The 16,535-nt window shown below is 50.5% G+C and overlaps 2 protein-coding genes across 5 annotated transcripts; both read left to right on the top strand.

Annotated features, from left to right (window-relative positions):
* Nucleotides 1–1,618: 1,618 nt before the first annotated feature.
* Nucleotides 1,619–6,295, top strand: RPL14 (ribosomal protein L14). Its single transcript, XM_084754482.1, has 6 exons — nt 1,619–1,762; nt 2,283–2,384; nt 2,873–2,967; nt 5,080–5,179; nt 5,268–5,321; nt 5,953–6,295. The coding sequence occupies exons 1-6, from the start codon at nt 1,634–1,636 to the stop codon at nt 6,256–6,258; spliced, it is 786 nt and encodes a 261-aa protein (XP_084610608.1). The 5' UTR covers nt 1,619–1,633; the 3' UTR covers nt 6,259–6,295.
* A 2,321-nt stretch (nt 6,296–8,616) lies between these two features.
* On the top strand, nt 8,617–16,535 carry LOC311581939 (uncharacterized protein). Of its 4 annotated transcripts, XM_084754479.1 has the most exons (5): nt 8,962–9,019; nt 9,226–9,298; nt 11,573–11,699; nt 12,240–12,332; nt 14,291–16,535. In XM_084754479.1, the coding sequence occupies exons 2-5, from the start codon at nt 9,257–9,259 to the stop codon at nt 15,331–15,333; spliced, it is 1,305 nt and encodes a 434-aa protein (XP_084610605.1). In that variant the 5' UTR covers nt 8,962–9,019; nt 9,226–9,256; the 3' UTR covers nt 15,334–16,535. The 4 variants fall into 4 exon arrangements, with proteins under 4 accessions (XP_084610604.1, XP_084610606.1, XP_084610605.1 ...); XM_084754480.1 differs by lacking the exon at nt 11,573–11,699 and having other exon boundaries at nt 8,804–9,019; XM_084754481.1 differs by lacking the exon at nt 8,962–9,019 and having other exon boundaries at nt 9,218–9,298; nt 11,521–11,699.

Raw genomic sequence — 16,535 nt, 5'->3', positions numbered from 1 at the left:
CTAAGTAAGCATTCTGGTTCTGAACAGATGGACAGTACAAGCAGAAACTCAGAAACCTGCTCCCCTTTAGCTACTGCAGCCTGAACCACAGAAACCAAGACTAAGACTGGTACTAGTCGGCTTTTTTGTTGTTTTTGCTTGCTTGTTCCCACATGTGTGCAAGTCCAATTGGCTTGTGTGTGCATCGCTGCAAAAGCCAATAGTTGACTTTAGGTGTCTTTCTTCACTGCTCTCCACCTTTTTTTTTTTTTTTTTTTTTTGAGACAAAGTCTGTTGTTGAACCCGGAAGTCACCAAGTAGGGCATGTCCTTTGGCCACTGAGTTCATGGGATCTGACTGCCTCAGCCTCTGGAGAGCTGCAAAGCCACAGCACAGGTCTGTGAGTGTTAGAGATCCAAAGTCCTGGCCTTTCAATAAGTCACCTCTCAGAGCCACAGTCCAAACTTCTGACATTCAAGGTTTTACAGGCTGTGAATTTTTTTTCCGAGACAGGGTTTCTCTGTGTAGCCTTGGCTGTCCTGGACTCTCTTTTGTAGACCAGGCTGGCCTGGAACTCACAGAGACCCGCCTGCTTCTGCCTCCCGAGTGCTGGGATTGAAGGCGTGCGCCACCACACAGTATATTCTCTTCCTGTTTATTTCACTTAGTGTCCTGAGTGAATTTCATCCACATTATTCCAAAGTCTCTTGTTTGTGGGTCCCTATAGTTTCTAGCGTGTACTACTAGAAAAATAAAAAGGGCTGGGAATGTTGGCACACGCCTTTAATCCCGAAATCTGGGAGGCAGAAGCAGTTAGATCTCTGTGATTCCAGGCCAACCTTGTCTACCTAGTCCCAGGATAGCCAGGGTAACAAACAGACTCTGTCTCAAAACAAAGTAACAAAAATCTTAAACAAAACAAAACAGCAAAAGAGAAAGTACTGTTGTGGTCACCCTTGTTCATGTCTTTGAAAATTATAATTCAGAGATGGGCGTGGTGGCGCACGCCTTTAATCCCAGCACTTGGAAGGCTGGGCAGCAGGCGGATCGCTGTGAGTTCGAGGCCAGCCTGGTCTACACAGCGAGTCCAGGACAGCCAAGGCTACACAGAGAAAACCTGCCTCGAAAAACAAAACCAAAAGCCAACCAAACAAAAAAGATAAATAAATAAATAAATAAACAAATAAATGCAAGCGCGATAATAAAAAGAGTGGAGAAATAACAGAAAAGGGTAGAGATTTCTTGCCAAATGGTTTAATGTAAAACTGGCTTTGAATTCAGAATTCCTGTCGCGTCTGCCATCGAGTGCTGGGATTAAGGGCGTGCGTCACCACACTCGGCTGTGTCTTACGTCCAATGGATACAGAAGAAAAGTGGAGTGCGGACAGTTTGAGCCGGAAGAGCAGCCTCTGAGTCTTTCCTGCCCCTAAAGTTCTCAGAGGTGACTGTCTGTCATGCTACCATCTGGGCGTTGCAGCGAGCTAGAGACCTGCCTGGACTATATAGAGTGGAAGGCGAACACTCAGTGGCCTTGTCTCAAAACAACAACAACAACAAAAAAATAAAGAATTAGAACAGCACATTCACAGCACGTGTCGTCCGAGAAGATACAACCCGAACAGAGCCGGCACCGCCATGTTAGTACCCACTGAGCATGCGTAAAGCACGCACATTCCCTCCCGACCAATCCCTGAGCACGTTGGACGTCGGGGCGGAGCTTCCGCCGACACATGCGCACGGCCGGGCGGGCCCCTCTTCCTTCTCGCTGAGCGCCGCAGACATGGTGAGTGCGTGTGTCCGGGGCTCCGATCGCGGCCGTGCTGACGCTCGCCCTCCGCCGCGAGCGGGCGAGCCCCGGCGTGGGGTGGCTGTGGGTGACACGGGCAGCGCGTGGGGAGGCTGCGGGCGCGGAATCCAGCCCTCGCGGGGCGCGGCTCGCGGTCGCGTGGAGGGCCCAGCCGGGCGCCAGGGCCACGCGTGCGCAGTGGCCGGGGTTGCCGGGCCCGAGGTCCCGGGAATGGCGGCGCTGCTGCGGCTTCCGCGCTTCCCCAGCGCCTCGCGGGCTCCCGCTGTTAGCATACTCGACCATTTTCCCTGGAAATCGTGAACCGGGGAGTGGGTCAGGCTCGAGCAGTTTATCGCATGAAGTTTAAAGGAAGAGTAAAAGGCGGAAGAATATCAAGGATGGGTGAGAGTAAATCTAGGCTGACCATGTGCAAATCCGGCCTCGAGGACGGCTCTGAGCTCCGTGTTGCCGGTAAGCAGTGGAGTATTTGAAAACCCTGTTTCTTCTCTGCTTGTAGGTGTTCAGGCGTTTCGTGGAGGTTGGCCGGGTGGCCTACGTCTCCTTTGGGCCTCATGCTGGAAAGCTGGTCGCGATTGTAGATGTTATTGATCAGAACAGGGTACGTGTGGACGAAGTGTCTTTACACCCTTTATTTAACAGGGCAGTAAGTTTGACGGCACCGCAGATGGTACTAAGGGTGGGTAGAATGGTCCGTGGGGTGGAGTCCTTCGGGATACAGCTTTTACCTTGGAGGAAACAGTGGGCACAGGGTTTGAATCGCTGGGCTAGGTCATCCTAGATTAACTCACCAGGGTAAGCTAGGCAGCTAAGTCTCGGCCAGAACAGCAGCTGAGTTTAAATGAGGTAACTGAAAGGAGTTCAGAGGGGCTTGAGATACAGCTCTGTTGGTAGGTGCCTGTTAAAGACACTAGAGTCTGCAACCAGCCAGCCTTGAGGGCTACCTGAGACCTTGTCTGTCACAGAAGGCACATCGGGCTAATTTGGATGCTACTGTACCTTTGGTTCTGAATAGCCAGGGATTATTTGGATTTTCAGTCGGCTTGAACTTCCGGGCGCTGATCTGAGATCCTTGGTTTTGTATTCCAGGCTCTGGTGGATGGACCCTGCACTCGGGTGAGGAGACAAGCAATGCCTTTCAAATGCATGCAGCTCACTGACTTCATCCTCAAGTTCCCCCACAGGTAACAACCCCGTTGTAAGTTTGTGCCACCATTTATTTTCCCCCTTGAAAATATACAGACATTGGTTCAGACCCAACCCAGAAAAGGAATTTAGCAAACAGGTGATGATTATGATGATGATTATTTTGAGACAGGGTTTCACTCTGCAGCCCCGGCTGTCCTGGACTTTGTACACCAGGCTGGCCTCAACTCACAGCAATCCACCTGCCTCTGCCTGTGAATGGTAGGATTAAAGCTGTGTGCCACCATGCCCTGCTGCAAACAGATTTTTTAAAAGATTTGTTTACTTTATGTGAATACTCTTATCTGCATGTAACCTGCGTGTCAGAAAAGAGCATCAGATCACATTATAAATGGCTGTGAGCAATCATGTGGCTGCTGGGAATTGATCTCAGTACCTCTGGAAGAGCAGACAGTGTTCCTAACTCCGAGCTTTTTTTCCTGCCCTGTAAACAGATCTTTTTCTGGTTTTTCAAGACAGGGTTTCCCTGTGTAACAGCTCTAGCTCCCCTGGAACTCGCTCTGTAGACCAGGCTGGCCTTCAGCTCACAGAGATCTGCCTCCTAAGTTCAGCGCGCGCGCTCGCGCTCTCTCTCTCTCTCTCTCTCTCTCTCTCTCTCGTTACTTTTTGTTGTTGTTTTGGTTTTTCGAGACAAGGTTTCTCTGTGTAGCCTTGACTGTCTTGGAACTACTTTGTGGACTAGGCTGGCTTTGAACTCACAGCAGTTGCCTGCCTCTGCCTCCCGGGTGCTGGGATTAAAGGCGTGCGTCACCACCGCCTGGCTCTAAGTATAGATCTTAGATACTTAAGTTTTCTTTTTTTTTTTGTTTGTTTGTTTGTTTGTTTGTTTTTGTTTTTCGAGACAGGGTTTCTCTATGTAGCCTTGGCTGTCCTGGACTCGCTTTGTAGACCAGGCTGGCCTCGAACTCACAGCTATCCGCCTGCCTCTGCCTCCCGAGTGCTGGGATTAAAGGCATGCGCCACCACGCCCGGCTTTTTTTTTTTCTCCTTCCTTCCTTTCTTTCTTTCTTTTTCTGAGACAGGGTTTCTCTGTGTAGCCTTGGCTGTCCTAGACTCGCTTTGTAGACCAGGCTGGCCTCGAACTCGCAGCGATCCGCCTGCCTCTGCCTCCCAAGTGTTGGAATTAAAGGCATGTGCCACCATGCCCGGCTTCCCCAATTTAAAATTTTTTATTTTATTTATTTTTGTTTTTTTGAGGCAGAGTTTAGTCTCTTTTCCATTTTTTCCGCCCATACAGTAAGTTCAGTGAGAACAAGTTCTGCTCTTGTTCCCAGTCAGGATTTTACTACTACTACTTTTACTAATGCTGTTGGCTGAGCAGAATCATACCTGTGGCTTCATTTGTGTCAGACAAGCACCAATGAGCAGTGGTGGCCAAGTTGGCCTGCAGTGTTTTAAAGTCGTGTTGACGTCCTCAGTGATGGGGGTGGGGGTAGTGTGTGCTACCACATCCCTGCTTCAAAAGTGCAAAATCTTTCCTGTGACTTGATGTACTTTAGTGTGTGTTGATTACAAATTATTTAACATGAAGAAGTGTGTATCCAGCTTATAAGAAATGAAGGCAACAGGAGTTGTGGGGTTTTTGTTTTTTCTCTATCCCCTCTTGGAAATTAAATCACTGCTGCCAAACTGATTAAGTCAGCAATGCTGTTTGGTGCAATGTAGTGTCCTCTGGTTCAGAGGACAAATGCAGTTAGGGGTGGGGGTGGGGCATAGCCACCATATACTGGAGTGACTACAGGAGCGTCTTCAGGGTTCATAGCAGTAATGGAGTTTCTGGTGGTTAAGAAATTTGGCCAAGGCCAGGGGTAGTGGCACATGCCTTTAATACCAGCACTCAGGAGGCAGAGGTAGGCAGATTAAGGCCAGCTTAGTCTACAAAGCAAGTCCAAGACAGCCAAAGCTACACAGAGAAACCTTGTTTCAGAAAAGCCAAAAGACAAAACCAATCAAAAAAGAAACTTGGCCAAGTTAGTGGTGTGCTGTGTAAGTAGCAGATGTGTTCAGGGGTGGTTTTCAAATCTTGACAATTTTTTTGATGTGACCTGCCATAAAGCTAATTCATTCACGTGTCATTTTACTTTTCACAGTGCCCGTCAAAAGTATGTTCGAAAAGCCTGGGAGAAGGCAGATATCAATACGAAATGGGCAGCCACAAGATGGGCCAAGAAGATTGATGCCCGAGAAAGGGTAATGGCATAAGGCCCCTGAGTTCCGAGGGTAGGTAGGGGTGTGTCCTGATGAATGACAGGAGATAAATCTTTTATTCTTTTAACAGAAAGCCAAGATGACAGATTTTGATCGTTTCAAAGTTATGAAGGCAAAGAAAATGGTAAGTTTTCAGATGTACATTTTGTGTGACAGCCAGTCCCTATTTCAGGGTGCTGTGGGTAATTTTGATTCCTTACATGACTGTTATGTTGGAGCCAGGGAGATAGCTCAGTGGGTGAAAGCGCCTGATGACAAGACGGAGCAGAAAGACGGTTAAGAGCACTGTCTGCTCTTCCAGAGGTTCTGAGTTCAGTTCTCAGCACTCACATGGTGGCTCACAACCATCTATAATGAGATCTGGTGTGCAGGCAGAATACTGTATAAATAATCTTTAAGAAGAGAAGGAAACACATCTTTGTTGAAGTTTAGTTACGTGGAATAAACAGTTTAATTACTTTTAACAATGGGTATAAAGCAAGCTTTGTGTAAATCTGCAGTGTGTGTTCTCTTGTGCCCCGGCCTGCTGGGTTCCACTAAAACTGTTGAAAAATTCTCAAACTTTATAAGTCAGGAGGCAGGGAAGCATATTGCTATAGCAACCCATCTGCAGGCTTTTCTCAAAACAGGGAATTCCAGGGAGGGTCATAATGTCCTGCCACATAGTCTGGTTTCTGGGGAAAACAGACTTAAAGGTGCAGGCTCTGACAAGATGCCTATTGTCCCCAACACTCTTGTGTTGTTGTTTTTTCCAGAGAAACAGAATAATTAAGACTGAAGTCAAGAAACTTCAAAGAGCCGCTATCCTGAAAGCTTCTCCCAAGAAAGCACCTGTTGCTAAGGCTGCCATTGCAGCAGCTGCTGCAGCTGCTGCTGCTGCTAAAGCTAAAGTCCCAGCCAAGAAGGCAACAGGACCAGCCAAGAAGGCTGCGGCCCAGAAGGCCCCTGGCCAGAAGGCTGCAGGCCAAAAGGCAGCTCCTCCTGCCAAAGGTCAGAAGGGTCAAAAGGCCCCAGCCCAGAAAGCACCTGCTGCTCCAAAGGCAGCTGGCAAGAAAGCATGAGCTATATAGGGAATAAAGCTTTTTGACACATTGCAAATCTTGTGTGGACTCTGTGTCGCCGAGCGGGTAGTAGACTGGTGGGGTTGTAAACAGGATCAGTTATGTAAACTCACTCTACTGGGGCCTTAATAGTCTAACTAGCCCTGTGCCTTGGACAAATAAATAGTTCCCACAACAGGTGGAATTCCATCACTTTGCAAGAGTCTAGTGTGATTCTTTAAAGACAAAGCGGGGCTGGGCCATAGCTTAGTGGCCTTTGCCTATCTTCTGTGTGTGCTGAAAAGTACACTTGACTTTGATTGGAAGGAAGCGTGGTCCCTGTAAAAAGGATGGAATGGGATCCGTACAAGCAGAAAGTGGTGTTCGTAGGAGACATGGTTGGGGTAGCTTGTAGGATTATTCCCAGCACACTGGGGCCTTTTCAGGCTGATCTGAAGGTTTACACCTACACCAGCTGGAGTACTAGATTACAAATTGGAAATTACTTGGTAAGGGAGAAAGTTTGTCGTCGTCAGCAGCTCTGAGGCCTCTGGATCCACCCCATGAGGTGGCAGGTGGAAGATTGAGGCCAGGATTCAGGCTGCTCCTAGGAAACAGTGCAATATCGAACAGTAAGAAAGGGATGGGGTGGAGACAGTTTGAGGCCAGCCTGGCCTGTGGAAAGAAACTCAAGTTATTTGAAGTAGAGTTTCATGTAGTCCAGGCTGGCCTTGAACTTCCGATCGCTGACTAGGCCTTTGACGTGCTGGCATCAGGTGTGTGTCACCATGCCCACTGAGAAATGGGCATTTTGTTTCAAGACAGGCTACCTTTTAAAAATATGTATACAATGTTGTATCTGCATGTATAACCACATCAGAAGAGGGCACCAGATCTCATTATAGATGGTTGTGAGCCACCACGTGGTTGCTGGCAGTTGAACTCGGTCTCTGGAAGAGCAGCTTTCTCTAGCCCAAGACAGGTTTTCTTTGTGTAGCCTTGGCTGTTCTGCACTTACAGGCCAGGCTGGCCTTGAACTCAGCGATCAGCCTCCCTCTGCCTCCCGAGTGCTGGAGTTAATGGTATGTGCCACCATGATCAGCTATAAGCTTTAATTTTCTGTTACCACTTCTGCTTTATCGTTGTAAAGAAAGGTTTATTTTTTATGTAAATGAATTCTTTTGCCAGCATGGTTTGTACCTCATGTATGCCTGGTGTCCATGGAGGCAATGAAACAGGAGTTAACAGATGGATGTGAGGCATCGTGTAAGTGCTATTAGCTGCTGAGCCATTTTTCCAACCCCCTCATTAAAATCAGTGTGTGTATACGCTCCAGAGTGCAATGCAAGGCAGGCCAGAAGAGGGCATCAGATTTGCTGGAGCTGAATTGAGCCACCTGGACTTGGGTGCTCGGAACTGACTAGCTGGCCATTTGCCCCTCAACATCAGCATGAGAAACTTCTGTTATTTTTGCTTGTTTCCCACGCTCCCCCGCCTCCACACACCACCCCCACCCCCCACCCCCCGTTTTTTCAAACAGATCTACTTGCCTCTGCCTCCTATGTTGTGGGAGGCATGTGCCACCACACCCCTCTTGATGGTCCAATCAATCTCTCCCCCTCCCTCCTCCACCCCCCAGGGTTTCTCTGTGTAGCTTTAGGTTTCCTGGACTTGCTGTGTAGACCAGGCTGGCCTTGAACTCACAGCGATCCTTCTGCCTCCCTGAGTGCTGTGATTAAAGGCATGCGCCACTACCGCCCAGCAATGGTCCAATCTTATATCTTTGATTTTTCCCCCCCCCAGCCTTTTTAAAATTGGTGACTGAGACAGGAGGATATGTGAGTTCGAGGCCAGCCTGGTCTACAGATGTTAGGGTCCTCAATGTGCTGAAGGAAAGACCCCAGACTCAAATAGTATGCAAGCAGCAAAGAGGGTTTATTCTGCAGAAATCCAGCATGCTGGGGTCACTACCTAGACATCATGGCGACCCCGAGGTGAGGTCGCTGGCTTTTTAAAAAGACATTCCTGGAGAACTCTAAGGGGGTTAGGCAATCTAACCTGGTGGGAGCATTAAAACAAAAAAAGTCAAGGTCATGAGTTAATCATAAGTCAGGCAGTAAATCATCTTTAAGCAATCTTATCTTTCTCTGGCCAGGTGGCTAGGCCGTCTCTTATTGGTCGCCTCTCTTCGGTATTCCAGTAACCGCTGAGCTCATTCCTGAGGGAGTTTAGGCCTGTTCTAAGCTAACAAGAAACTGCCATGGAGTCGGCTAGGCTTATTTAACCAGGCCTCCTCATAGAGTGAGTACAGGACAGCCAAGACTATACAGAGAAACCCTGTCTCCCCCCCCCCCCCCCAAAAAAAACCCATAAAATTGGTGCCAGAGAAAAAGCGCGAGGGGATATGTATACTTTATGGACAGAGCTTCGGGCAAAGCGCACCCCGCGGCCCGCCCAGTGCGCAACCGCCCTGAGGCACACAGCATCATACCCTCCTACTCTAGAACGGCAGCGGTTGGGCCAGGCTACCACCGAGCTGAGGCCTCCAGACGGGCTAGAGCGGCCTGTGTGCGCTCGCGCTTCCGGGTCAGCGGCGTGGCGGGCTCTGGGTTGTGGAGGGTTCTGACGAGTTGGTCGTTGGCTCACTGCGGCCGGTGCTGGGTCAGACCTTCGTCCCAGCCTGCCACGGGACCGTCTGATGTGGGAGTCCCCGCGGCACTCCCCGAGCGCGGAGCATCACCCCTCTGCTGCTCAGATCCGCGGTGTCAGACACGCGGTCCCTGTAAGCGCGCTGCAAACCCCACAGAGTGGAGGAGACCGGGCAGCCCCTGCGTGGGAGGCAAAAAGGCTCTTGGATGGGGGTGTCCGAGGAGGTTGGGGTGTCACCGTGGGAAATACGGAACCCGGACATCACAGGAGGCTCTAGTGACACAGGGCAAGGTCCCTAGCACTCACACTCTTCCTCACGCTGTTCTCTTGGCTTCTAAGGTGCTACTTATCCAGGGCCAGGAGACAGTTCATGAAGCCGAGGACAGTCATGCTGCAAACCGCTTGGCCTCAGGTGAGTTAGCGCCCTTTCTCCTGAGATGAGCTGTCAGTTTTCTGAAAGGCTGAAGCCGTTGGCCAGGCTGTGTCCCAAGTGAGGAAGTAAGTGTTGGTAGCGATGAGGCTCACGGTGCGGATGCCTAGTGGAAGGATACCCACGCCTGGACACCCCGTTAGTGTGGAACCCCATACCGCGTCTGCAAACGAGTCACCTGCTGAACTTAGTTGTTCCTCACTGAGCGATTGTGTTCATTGCCAGTAAGATCTGATGAAGAGGCGGAGGCGGGAATATCGCGAGCCGGGAGCCCGCCTGGGTTACCCCTTTGTGTTAGAGAGATGCTTAAAAGTACCTGCTGCTCTTCCAGAGGACCAAAGTTTGGTTCCCAGAATCCTTGTTTCACAGCCACCTGTAACTCCAGTTCGTTTCAGGGGAGCCGATGCCCTCTTCTGGTCTCTGGGAGTACTGACACTGACTGCACATCCATCCATTAAAACATTTATTGAAGAGTTTGCTTCGTCCATTGTGGATGTGTCCATGGGAGACCAGTGTTCTGTGTCTATGCATTTCTACCCACCCCTTACTTATTTGTGTATGTACACATATATTTATGCCACAGAGGGTGTGTTCAGGCCAAATGACAACCTTCAGGTGACAACTCTTCTACCATGTCAGTTCAAGGACTGAACCCAGGTAGTCAGGCGAGGCACCACTGAGCCATCTGAGCATGGCTGGGAATGAGATTTGCTGTCCCTTGTGGCCAGTGGGTTCCCTCCACCAACACTTTTGAGTAGTAGTGAGTCTACTTTTTGCGTTTTTGTCATGCAAAGTGCATACACCGTGGCTGGGCAGTGGTGGTTACACACCTGTAATCCCAGCACTCTGGGAGGCAGAGGCAGGCAGGTCTTCGTGAGTTCCGAGGCCAGCCTGGTCTACAGAGTGAGTTCAAAACAGCTAATGCTACACAGGGAAAACCTGCCTCGAAAAACCAAACAACAACAAAAATGCACACACAATGTGTTTACAGCTGAGGCAGCAGTGAAGTCATGCATTACAACATGGGTGGGAAAAACCTTGGATTTGTTTAGAATTTGATTTAAAATGAATTTTTTTGGTCACTGAACTCAGAAAATATTTGCTGTTGCTATTGTTTTTGTGCCTTAGATTTAGTATTGTCAGACCCCCGGTTATAGAGCTGTTGTTCTGAGGGAGCTAGGACTCACACACTTTATTTAAGGGAGCTGGCTTTCTCATGAGACAGGAAAGTGCATTGCTCAAAACATGTTTCTGAGGTTGGTTGCTCTACACAGTGGTTGGTGTTAGGGGGTCTGAGAAGAAACTAGGGGTGAGGGGAACAAAACAGGCTGAGTTCCTCTGCTGTAGATGGGTGGGGTCAGGAAACGTGAGAGCCAGTTGGTGTCACCTTGCTCACAGGACACAAACCAATCAAATAGGTAGGGGCCAGGAAGCTCACAGCTGGTCAGAGGGCAGAGTATAAGTGCAGTGGAGTGCTCAGCCACAGATGGGTCGCCTCCCGCACACCCAAGACTTGGACCTCCATGGGAGAGCGTGGAAAGATTTGTCAGGGAGGTCCAGGGTGAAACACTCTTTAGGACATGATACGACCATTGCAGTCAGGAACCCACAGCTGCTGTGATGGCCTGCATATACGAGATCTCAAGCCAGTCAGCGTTTCTACATGGAGGAGGGAGGGGCTCATGAACTCCCCGACCCCTAGCTGAGGAGCTGTGGGTAGTTGGTGCTTTCTTGGGAAAAACTATGAATTTTTTTAAGGTTGTGGGCCCCGAACACAGATTGGGCGTGGTGGGAGAGACACGCCCCCACAGGACCTTGGGGTGGGGTGGGGGAGTTTAGAGGAGGTTGGGGAAGTAAATATTATCAACACATTGTATGCATATATGAAATTCTCAGAGAGTTAATAAATGCATTTTACTTAAAAAAGAAAAGCTAGATGAGAGACTGGAGTTCCTGAGGGTGGTAATTCCCTGAGGGTCAATCTGTAAATCCAGGAATATAGTCCTCTGGTTGCCATGGTTACTAGGAAGCCGAGCACTCCCTTGGTATTGGACTGTAGATTGAGATGGCAGTGAGAGACTCCAGACTGTAGGCAGCACAGTTCTGGGGCTCCACATTTGAAAGTGGGAACGTTGGTGGGTTGGGTCCCAGCTGTGGTGCTGGCTGCTCTTCCGTGAGGCCTCAGGGTTGTGAACTCTTCCCAGACACCCAGAAACCCTCCTGCCTCAGGCACTGACCAGGCCTTTCCTGTTTAAGGAGGCGGTGACCTTTGAGGATGTGGCGGTGTACTTCACACAGAGTCAGTGGGACAGCCTGCAGCCTGCACAGAGGGCCTTGTACAGGGATGTCATGCTGGACAACTATGCACACGTGGCCTCTCTCGGTAAGACTTTGTCAGAGCCCAGGTGCCTCTGTGGGAATTCAGGGAACTCCTGAGGTCCTGAGGTTGCATTCCTGTAGTAAGGGCTTAGCTCCCCAACTTGAGGAAGTGGTAAGGTTGCTGGGAACCCCTGGTAACAATGGCTTTCTAGCTGGGAACCCTTTACCTCAGGCGAGGGTGTGGCTCTCTTAGCTGAAGGCAGGGAGCCTTCTTGGCACACCAGCGAGTTCTCTGTTTGTCCTTCCTGGGGTAGAAAACTGGTGCCTGACATTGTGGAAGAGTGTTCCCCCAGGGAACCATCCCAAACATCCTTCCTGAGGGAGCTTCCTCTCTTAAGGCCGGGGCCCAGGTTATGTTTTTCTTCCTGAGTCAAGTCATTTCCCTCTGGCTACACGATGGAGCTCAGGTTAGACCCTTCTGCACTGCTCTGTCATCTGGAATCCCTTCTCTTCCTCCAAGTCTGAAGGAAGGTGGGCTGATAGAGGTCTTGGAAACCCACTGGCAGTCTGTCCTCAACTTGTCTTTCCTCCTTTTCTTCTGTAGTTGACCATCCACCTCACAAACCTGCTCTGGTCTTCCAGCTGGAAAGAGGAGAAGTGCCCTGGGTGGCTGAGCGTCTAAGAGGCTGCAGTCCTGGTGAGTCCCAGATGCTCTGGGGAAAAGTGTTTCTGTTGCTCTAGGGAGGGAGGGAGGTGCCTCGTGCCTCACCAGCCCTGACCTGAGCCCTGGTGAGGGTTCAAAGGCTGCCTCTAGGAGCTCCGAGTCAGCTTTGTTTTCCTGACTCCCTTTACAGCTCCTTATGCCTTTCTGAAGCTTGGCAAAGAGTGTTAGGGAGGGTGGGATTGGTGAGCCAGACCGATCTTGTCACAGGTATGAATTTGATGCTTAAGCTGTCGGCAGCAGAGAGTGGGTTTGCACTTGCCGTACATTAGATCTACGTTGTATTTGTCATAGAGGAGCATGGCGCACAGGTTGGGGTGTGCTACCATAACTTCCCCCACATGCGCCCTCACTTCCCATTCCCCGCCCGATGCCAGCGTGCATCTCCCTGCTGGAGGACTTGTGTTTCCAGCCTCACTCCTGGTGTATGCTGGGATTTTGTACAACCCAGCTTTATCGGGGACTCCAGAGAAGCCCACAGCTGTCAGACCAACTCCTGTTCAGCTGCCTTTCTGAGAGAAGTTAATTTTCTCCCAAAGCAGCCTGTAGGATATTAAAAACAAGATTGTTGCTGGGCGTGGTGGTGGACACCTTTAATCCCAGCCTTGGGGAGGCAGAGTCAAGTGGATCTCTGTGAGTTCAAGGCCAACCTGGTCTACAGAGCGAGTTCAAGGCTACACAGGGAAATTCTGTCTCGAAAAACTAAAAAAAGAAAAAAGGAAGAAAAACAAAACTAAACAAACAAAACAAAACCTCGTGAGATTAGAGTTTGTATCTCTTCCTTGGTTGGAGGGGAGTACTTGGTCAGTTGGTTCTGGGGGCCTGTTTCCCAGCCTGAGGCCCCCTGGCACACTGACCTGCCTCTGCCTCTGCCTCTGCCTCTGCCTCTGCCTCTGCCTCTGCCTCTTCCAGGTCCTGGTTTTTTGTGGTCTTTTGGGCCTTGGTCTCCACCCACTCTTCGTCTGTTCAGATGTTTTCTGTGCTGTTCCTTGGTGACCGCTGTTCTCTCACACACCCTTCCTACCCATTGCCTGCTTTTCTTCCCACTTTCCCGGCTCACTCTCCATCCTTCTGGGGGGGGGGGGGCCGGGGCACACCCTGGTCATGCAGTTGCTTCTAGTGTTTTCTTTTTTCTTTTTTAAAAAAGATTTATTTTTTTAAATTATGAATACAGTGCTCTGCCTGCTTGTACCCCTGCACACCAGAAGAGGGCATCAGATCACATTATAGATGGCTGTGAGCCACCATGTGGTTGCTGGGAATTGAACTCAGGACCTTTGGAAGAACAGACAGTGCTCTTAACCACTGAGCCATCTCTCCAGCCCCTAGTGTTTTCTTGATTGTATATCAGTAGGGTTTACCCACCTTCATCTCATCCTCTTTTTTAATTTCTAAAAACTTATTTTGCTGGGTATGGTGGCGCAAGCCTTTAATCCTAACACTTGGGAGGCAGAGGCAGGTGGATCACTATGAGTTCGAGGCCATCCTGGTCTACAAAGTGAGTTCCAGGACAGCTAGGATACACAGAGAAATCCTGTCTCAAAAAGCAAATAAGCCCAAAACACCTAAATAAATAAATAAATAAATAGTTTAATTTTGCTGTGTGTGTGTGTGTGTGTGTGTGTAGAACATGCCACATGTCTGGGTGATAGCAGAGACCAGAAGGAGGAAGATGCCGCCACAACTGTAGTTACAGGCGGTTGTGAGCTATGGTTGTTGCCAAGAACTGAGCTCAGGGCCTCTGGCGGAACCACAGGTGCCTTTAACCACCGCGTCATCTCTCTGGGCTGGCTCATTTTCTTCTTTCAGACCTAGTAGCCATTTCAAAGCTTGTGCCCCTCAAAATCATCCTGCAAAGGAACTTATTTACGGCACCCCGAGTTTCTCCTAGACACTAGCTGAAGACTTTTCTTTCTTGTGCTTGTATTGGTTAGATGTGGAGTCCAGCACCAAGGGCGAAGAGCCCACTTCCCATCCGGAAGCTTCTGGAGAGATGGCATCCTGCCTGGGCCCTAGTGGGGCGGTGCTCAGAGACGATTCTCCGCGCTCTGGCTGTGAGGGCAGGGCCGCGGAGCAGACACTCAGTTCCAACCCTAACCTGGTCCTTCACGGAGGCATGAAGTTCTACGAATGTAAGGAGTGCAGGAAACTCTTCAGGTACAACTCCAAGCTGCTCCGTCACCAGCTGGTGCACACCGGGGAGAGGCCCTTCAAATGTAAAGAGTGCGGCAAAACATTCAGGTCCAACTACAACTGCACCGTCCACGAGAAGAATCACCTCGGAGAGGGGCCCTACGAGTGCAAGCAGTGTGGGAAAGGCCTGAGCTCCAGCACGGCCTTAACGCAGCACCAGATGATCCACACCGGGGAGAAGCCGCACGTCTGCAGGGACTGCGGCAAGGCCTTCCGGAGGCTCGGGGCCTTCTTCCAGCACCGGAGGCTGCACACGGGGGAGAGACTGTTCCAGTGCCAGGAGTGCTGCCGGGTGTTCAGCTGCAGGTCCCTTTTTATCTCCCACCAGCGGATCCACACGGGAGAGAAGCCTTACCAGTGCCCGCAGTGTGGCAAGGCCTTCTCGCACAAAGTGGCCTGCACCCAGCACCAGCGGGTCCACACCGGGGAGAAGCCGTACGAATGCAGGGTGTGCGGGAAGGCCTTCAGGTGGTCCGGGAGTTTTCTCCAGCATCGGAAGCTGCACCCTGTGCAGACGAAGCGGACTCAGGGTGATCCCCGGGACCTCCGGCCAGCCTTAGCCCCGGCCCCTTCGCAGGAGCCACGGGCCGCTCCTGCAGCCGTGCCTTCCTTAGCCTTTCCTGGAGCCGTGCTGGTTCCCAGTCCTTTGCTCATGCTGTTGCCGGCGTTTGGAATAACCTCCTCATCTGCCCAGATAGTGCCTGTCTTCCAGGGGCTGGCGCCCACAGTGAAGACTTCCCCGGTTGTTTGCCTTCCTTCTTGGCCTTCAGCAGCTCTGTCTTAGCGCTTCTGTGGGCTCTATTCACGAGCAGTCGGCACCATACCAAATCGTTAATGACCTCAAGACTGTGGGTAGAGAACAGACCACTGTGGTCCCTGCACACTGACAGCAGCGCCTGTGTCTGCACTGTAGGGCTGCTGGGTTTGGGAGCTGCAAGGCCAGTTTGGGAACTCTCAACACTACCTGGTTGTGACTACAAAGAAGCAACCCGGGCCAGGGCGATGGCTCTGCAGGTGAAGGCACTCTGCAGCAAGCCATACCACCTGAGGTCCATTCCCTGGCTCCCCACAGGAAGAGCAGAGAACTGACTGGAAAGTTTCCTCTAACCCTCACGAGGGCACAAGTGAACCCCTACTACACACACACACACACACACTAGTTAACTAAACAGGAAGAAGCCAGGTGTGGTGGCGCACACCTTTAATCCCAGCACTTGGGAGGCAGAGGCAGGCGGATCGCTGTGAGTTCGAGGCCAGCCTGGTCTACAGAGTGAGTCCAGGACAGCCAAGGCTACACAGAAAGACCCTGTCTCGAAAAATTAAAAACAAAAACAAAACCCCACAACAAACAAACAAACAAACCAGGAACAGGCATGCCGGGAGAAGTGGAGTGCCTGAGGGTAGAGGGTTGGAGTAGGCTTCTGATCTTTCATTTTTAGAGTTTAGTGCATTCTTTTCAATTTTCTCAGATTTGTTTTGCGTATGTGTGCACATGCATGCTTGCATGTGTGTGCATCACACATGTGTATGCTACAATGCTACACGTGTGCAGGTAACCTCAGAGGCCAGAAGTGGCTGTCAGATCCTCCAGACCTGAAGCTACAGGTGGTTGTTGTGAGCAGCTGCTGTGGGTGCTGGGAACCGAACCCAAGTCCATAGGAAGAGCAGCAGCAAGTGCTTTTAACTGCGAAGCCGGCTCTCCAGACCCTTAGTGCAGCGAGGAGGAGAGTTGGTACCGCTCACTCTGCGGGGGTGCGGTACCACTGACCGGGTGCTGTCTCTGTCAGCGTTCTTTGAGGAGCCCCTGCAGTGCCGATGATCATAGGAAGGAGCAGGGAAGTCATGTGATCACCCGTACCGGGGGCAGCCAGCGTGTACAGTCACATCTTTACATATAAAGACTTTAACTTTGGTTTTGCTCTTTATGTTTAGCCAGTTTTCTTCTTCAGCGTTTGTTTTCACAAATAAATTCACAGAAAAAGCTTA

The sequence above is a fragment of the Acomys minous genome (assembly GCF_964271855.1).
Source record: "Acomys minous genome assembly, chromosome: 13".
Classification (NCBI taxonomy): Eukaryota; Metazoa; Chordata; class Mammalia; order Rodentia; family Muridae; genus Acomys; species Acomys minous.
The sequence above is the reverse complement of the archived record's forward strand: the minus strand, read 5'-3'. Positions and strand labels throughout refer to the sequence as shown.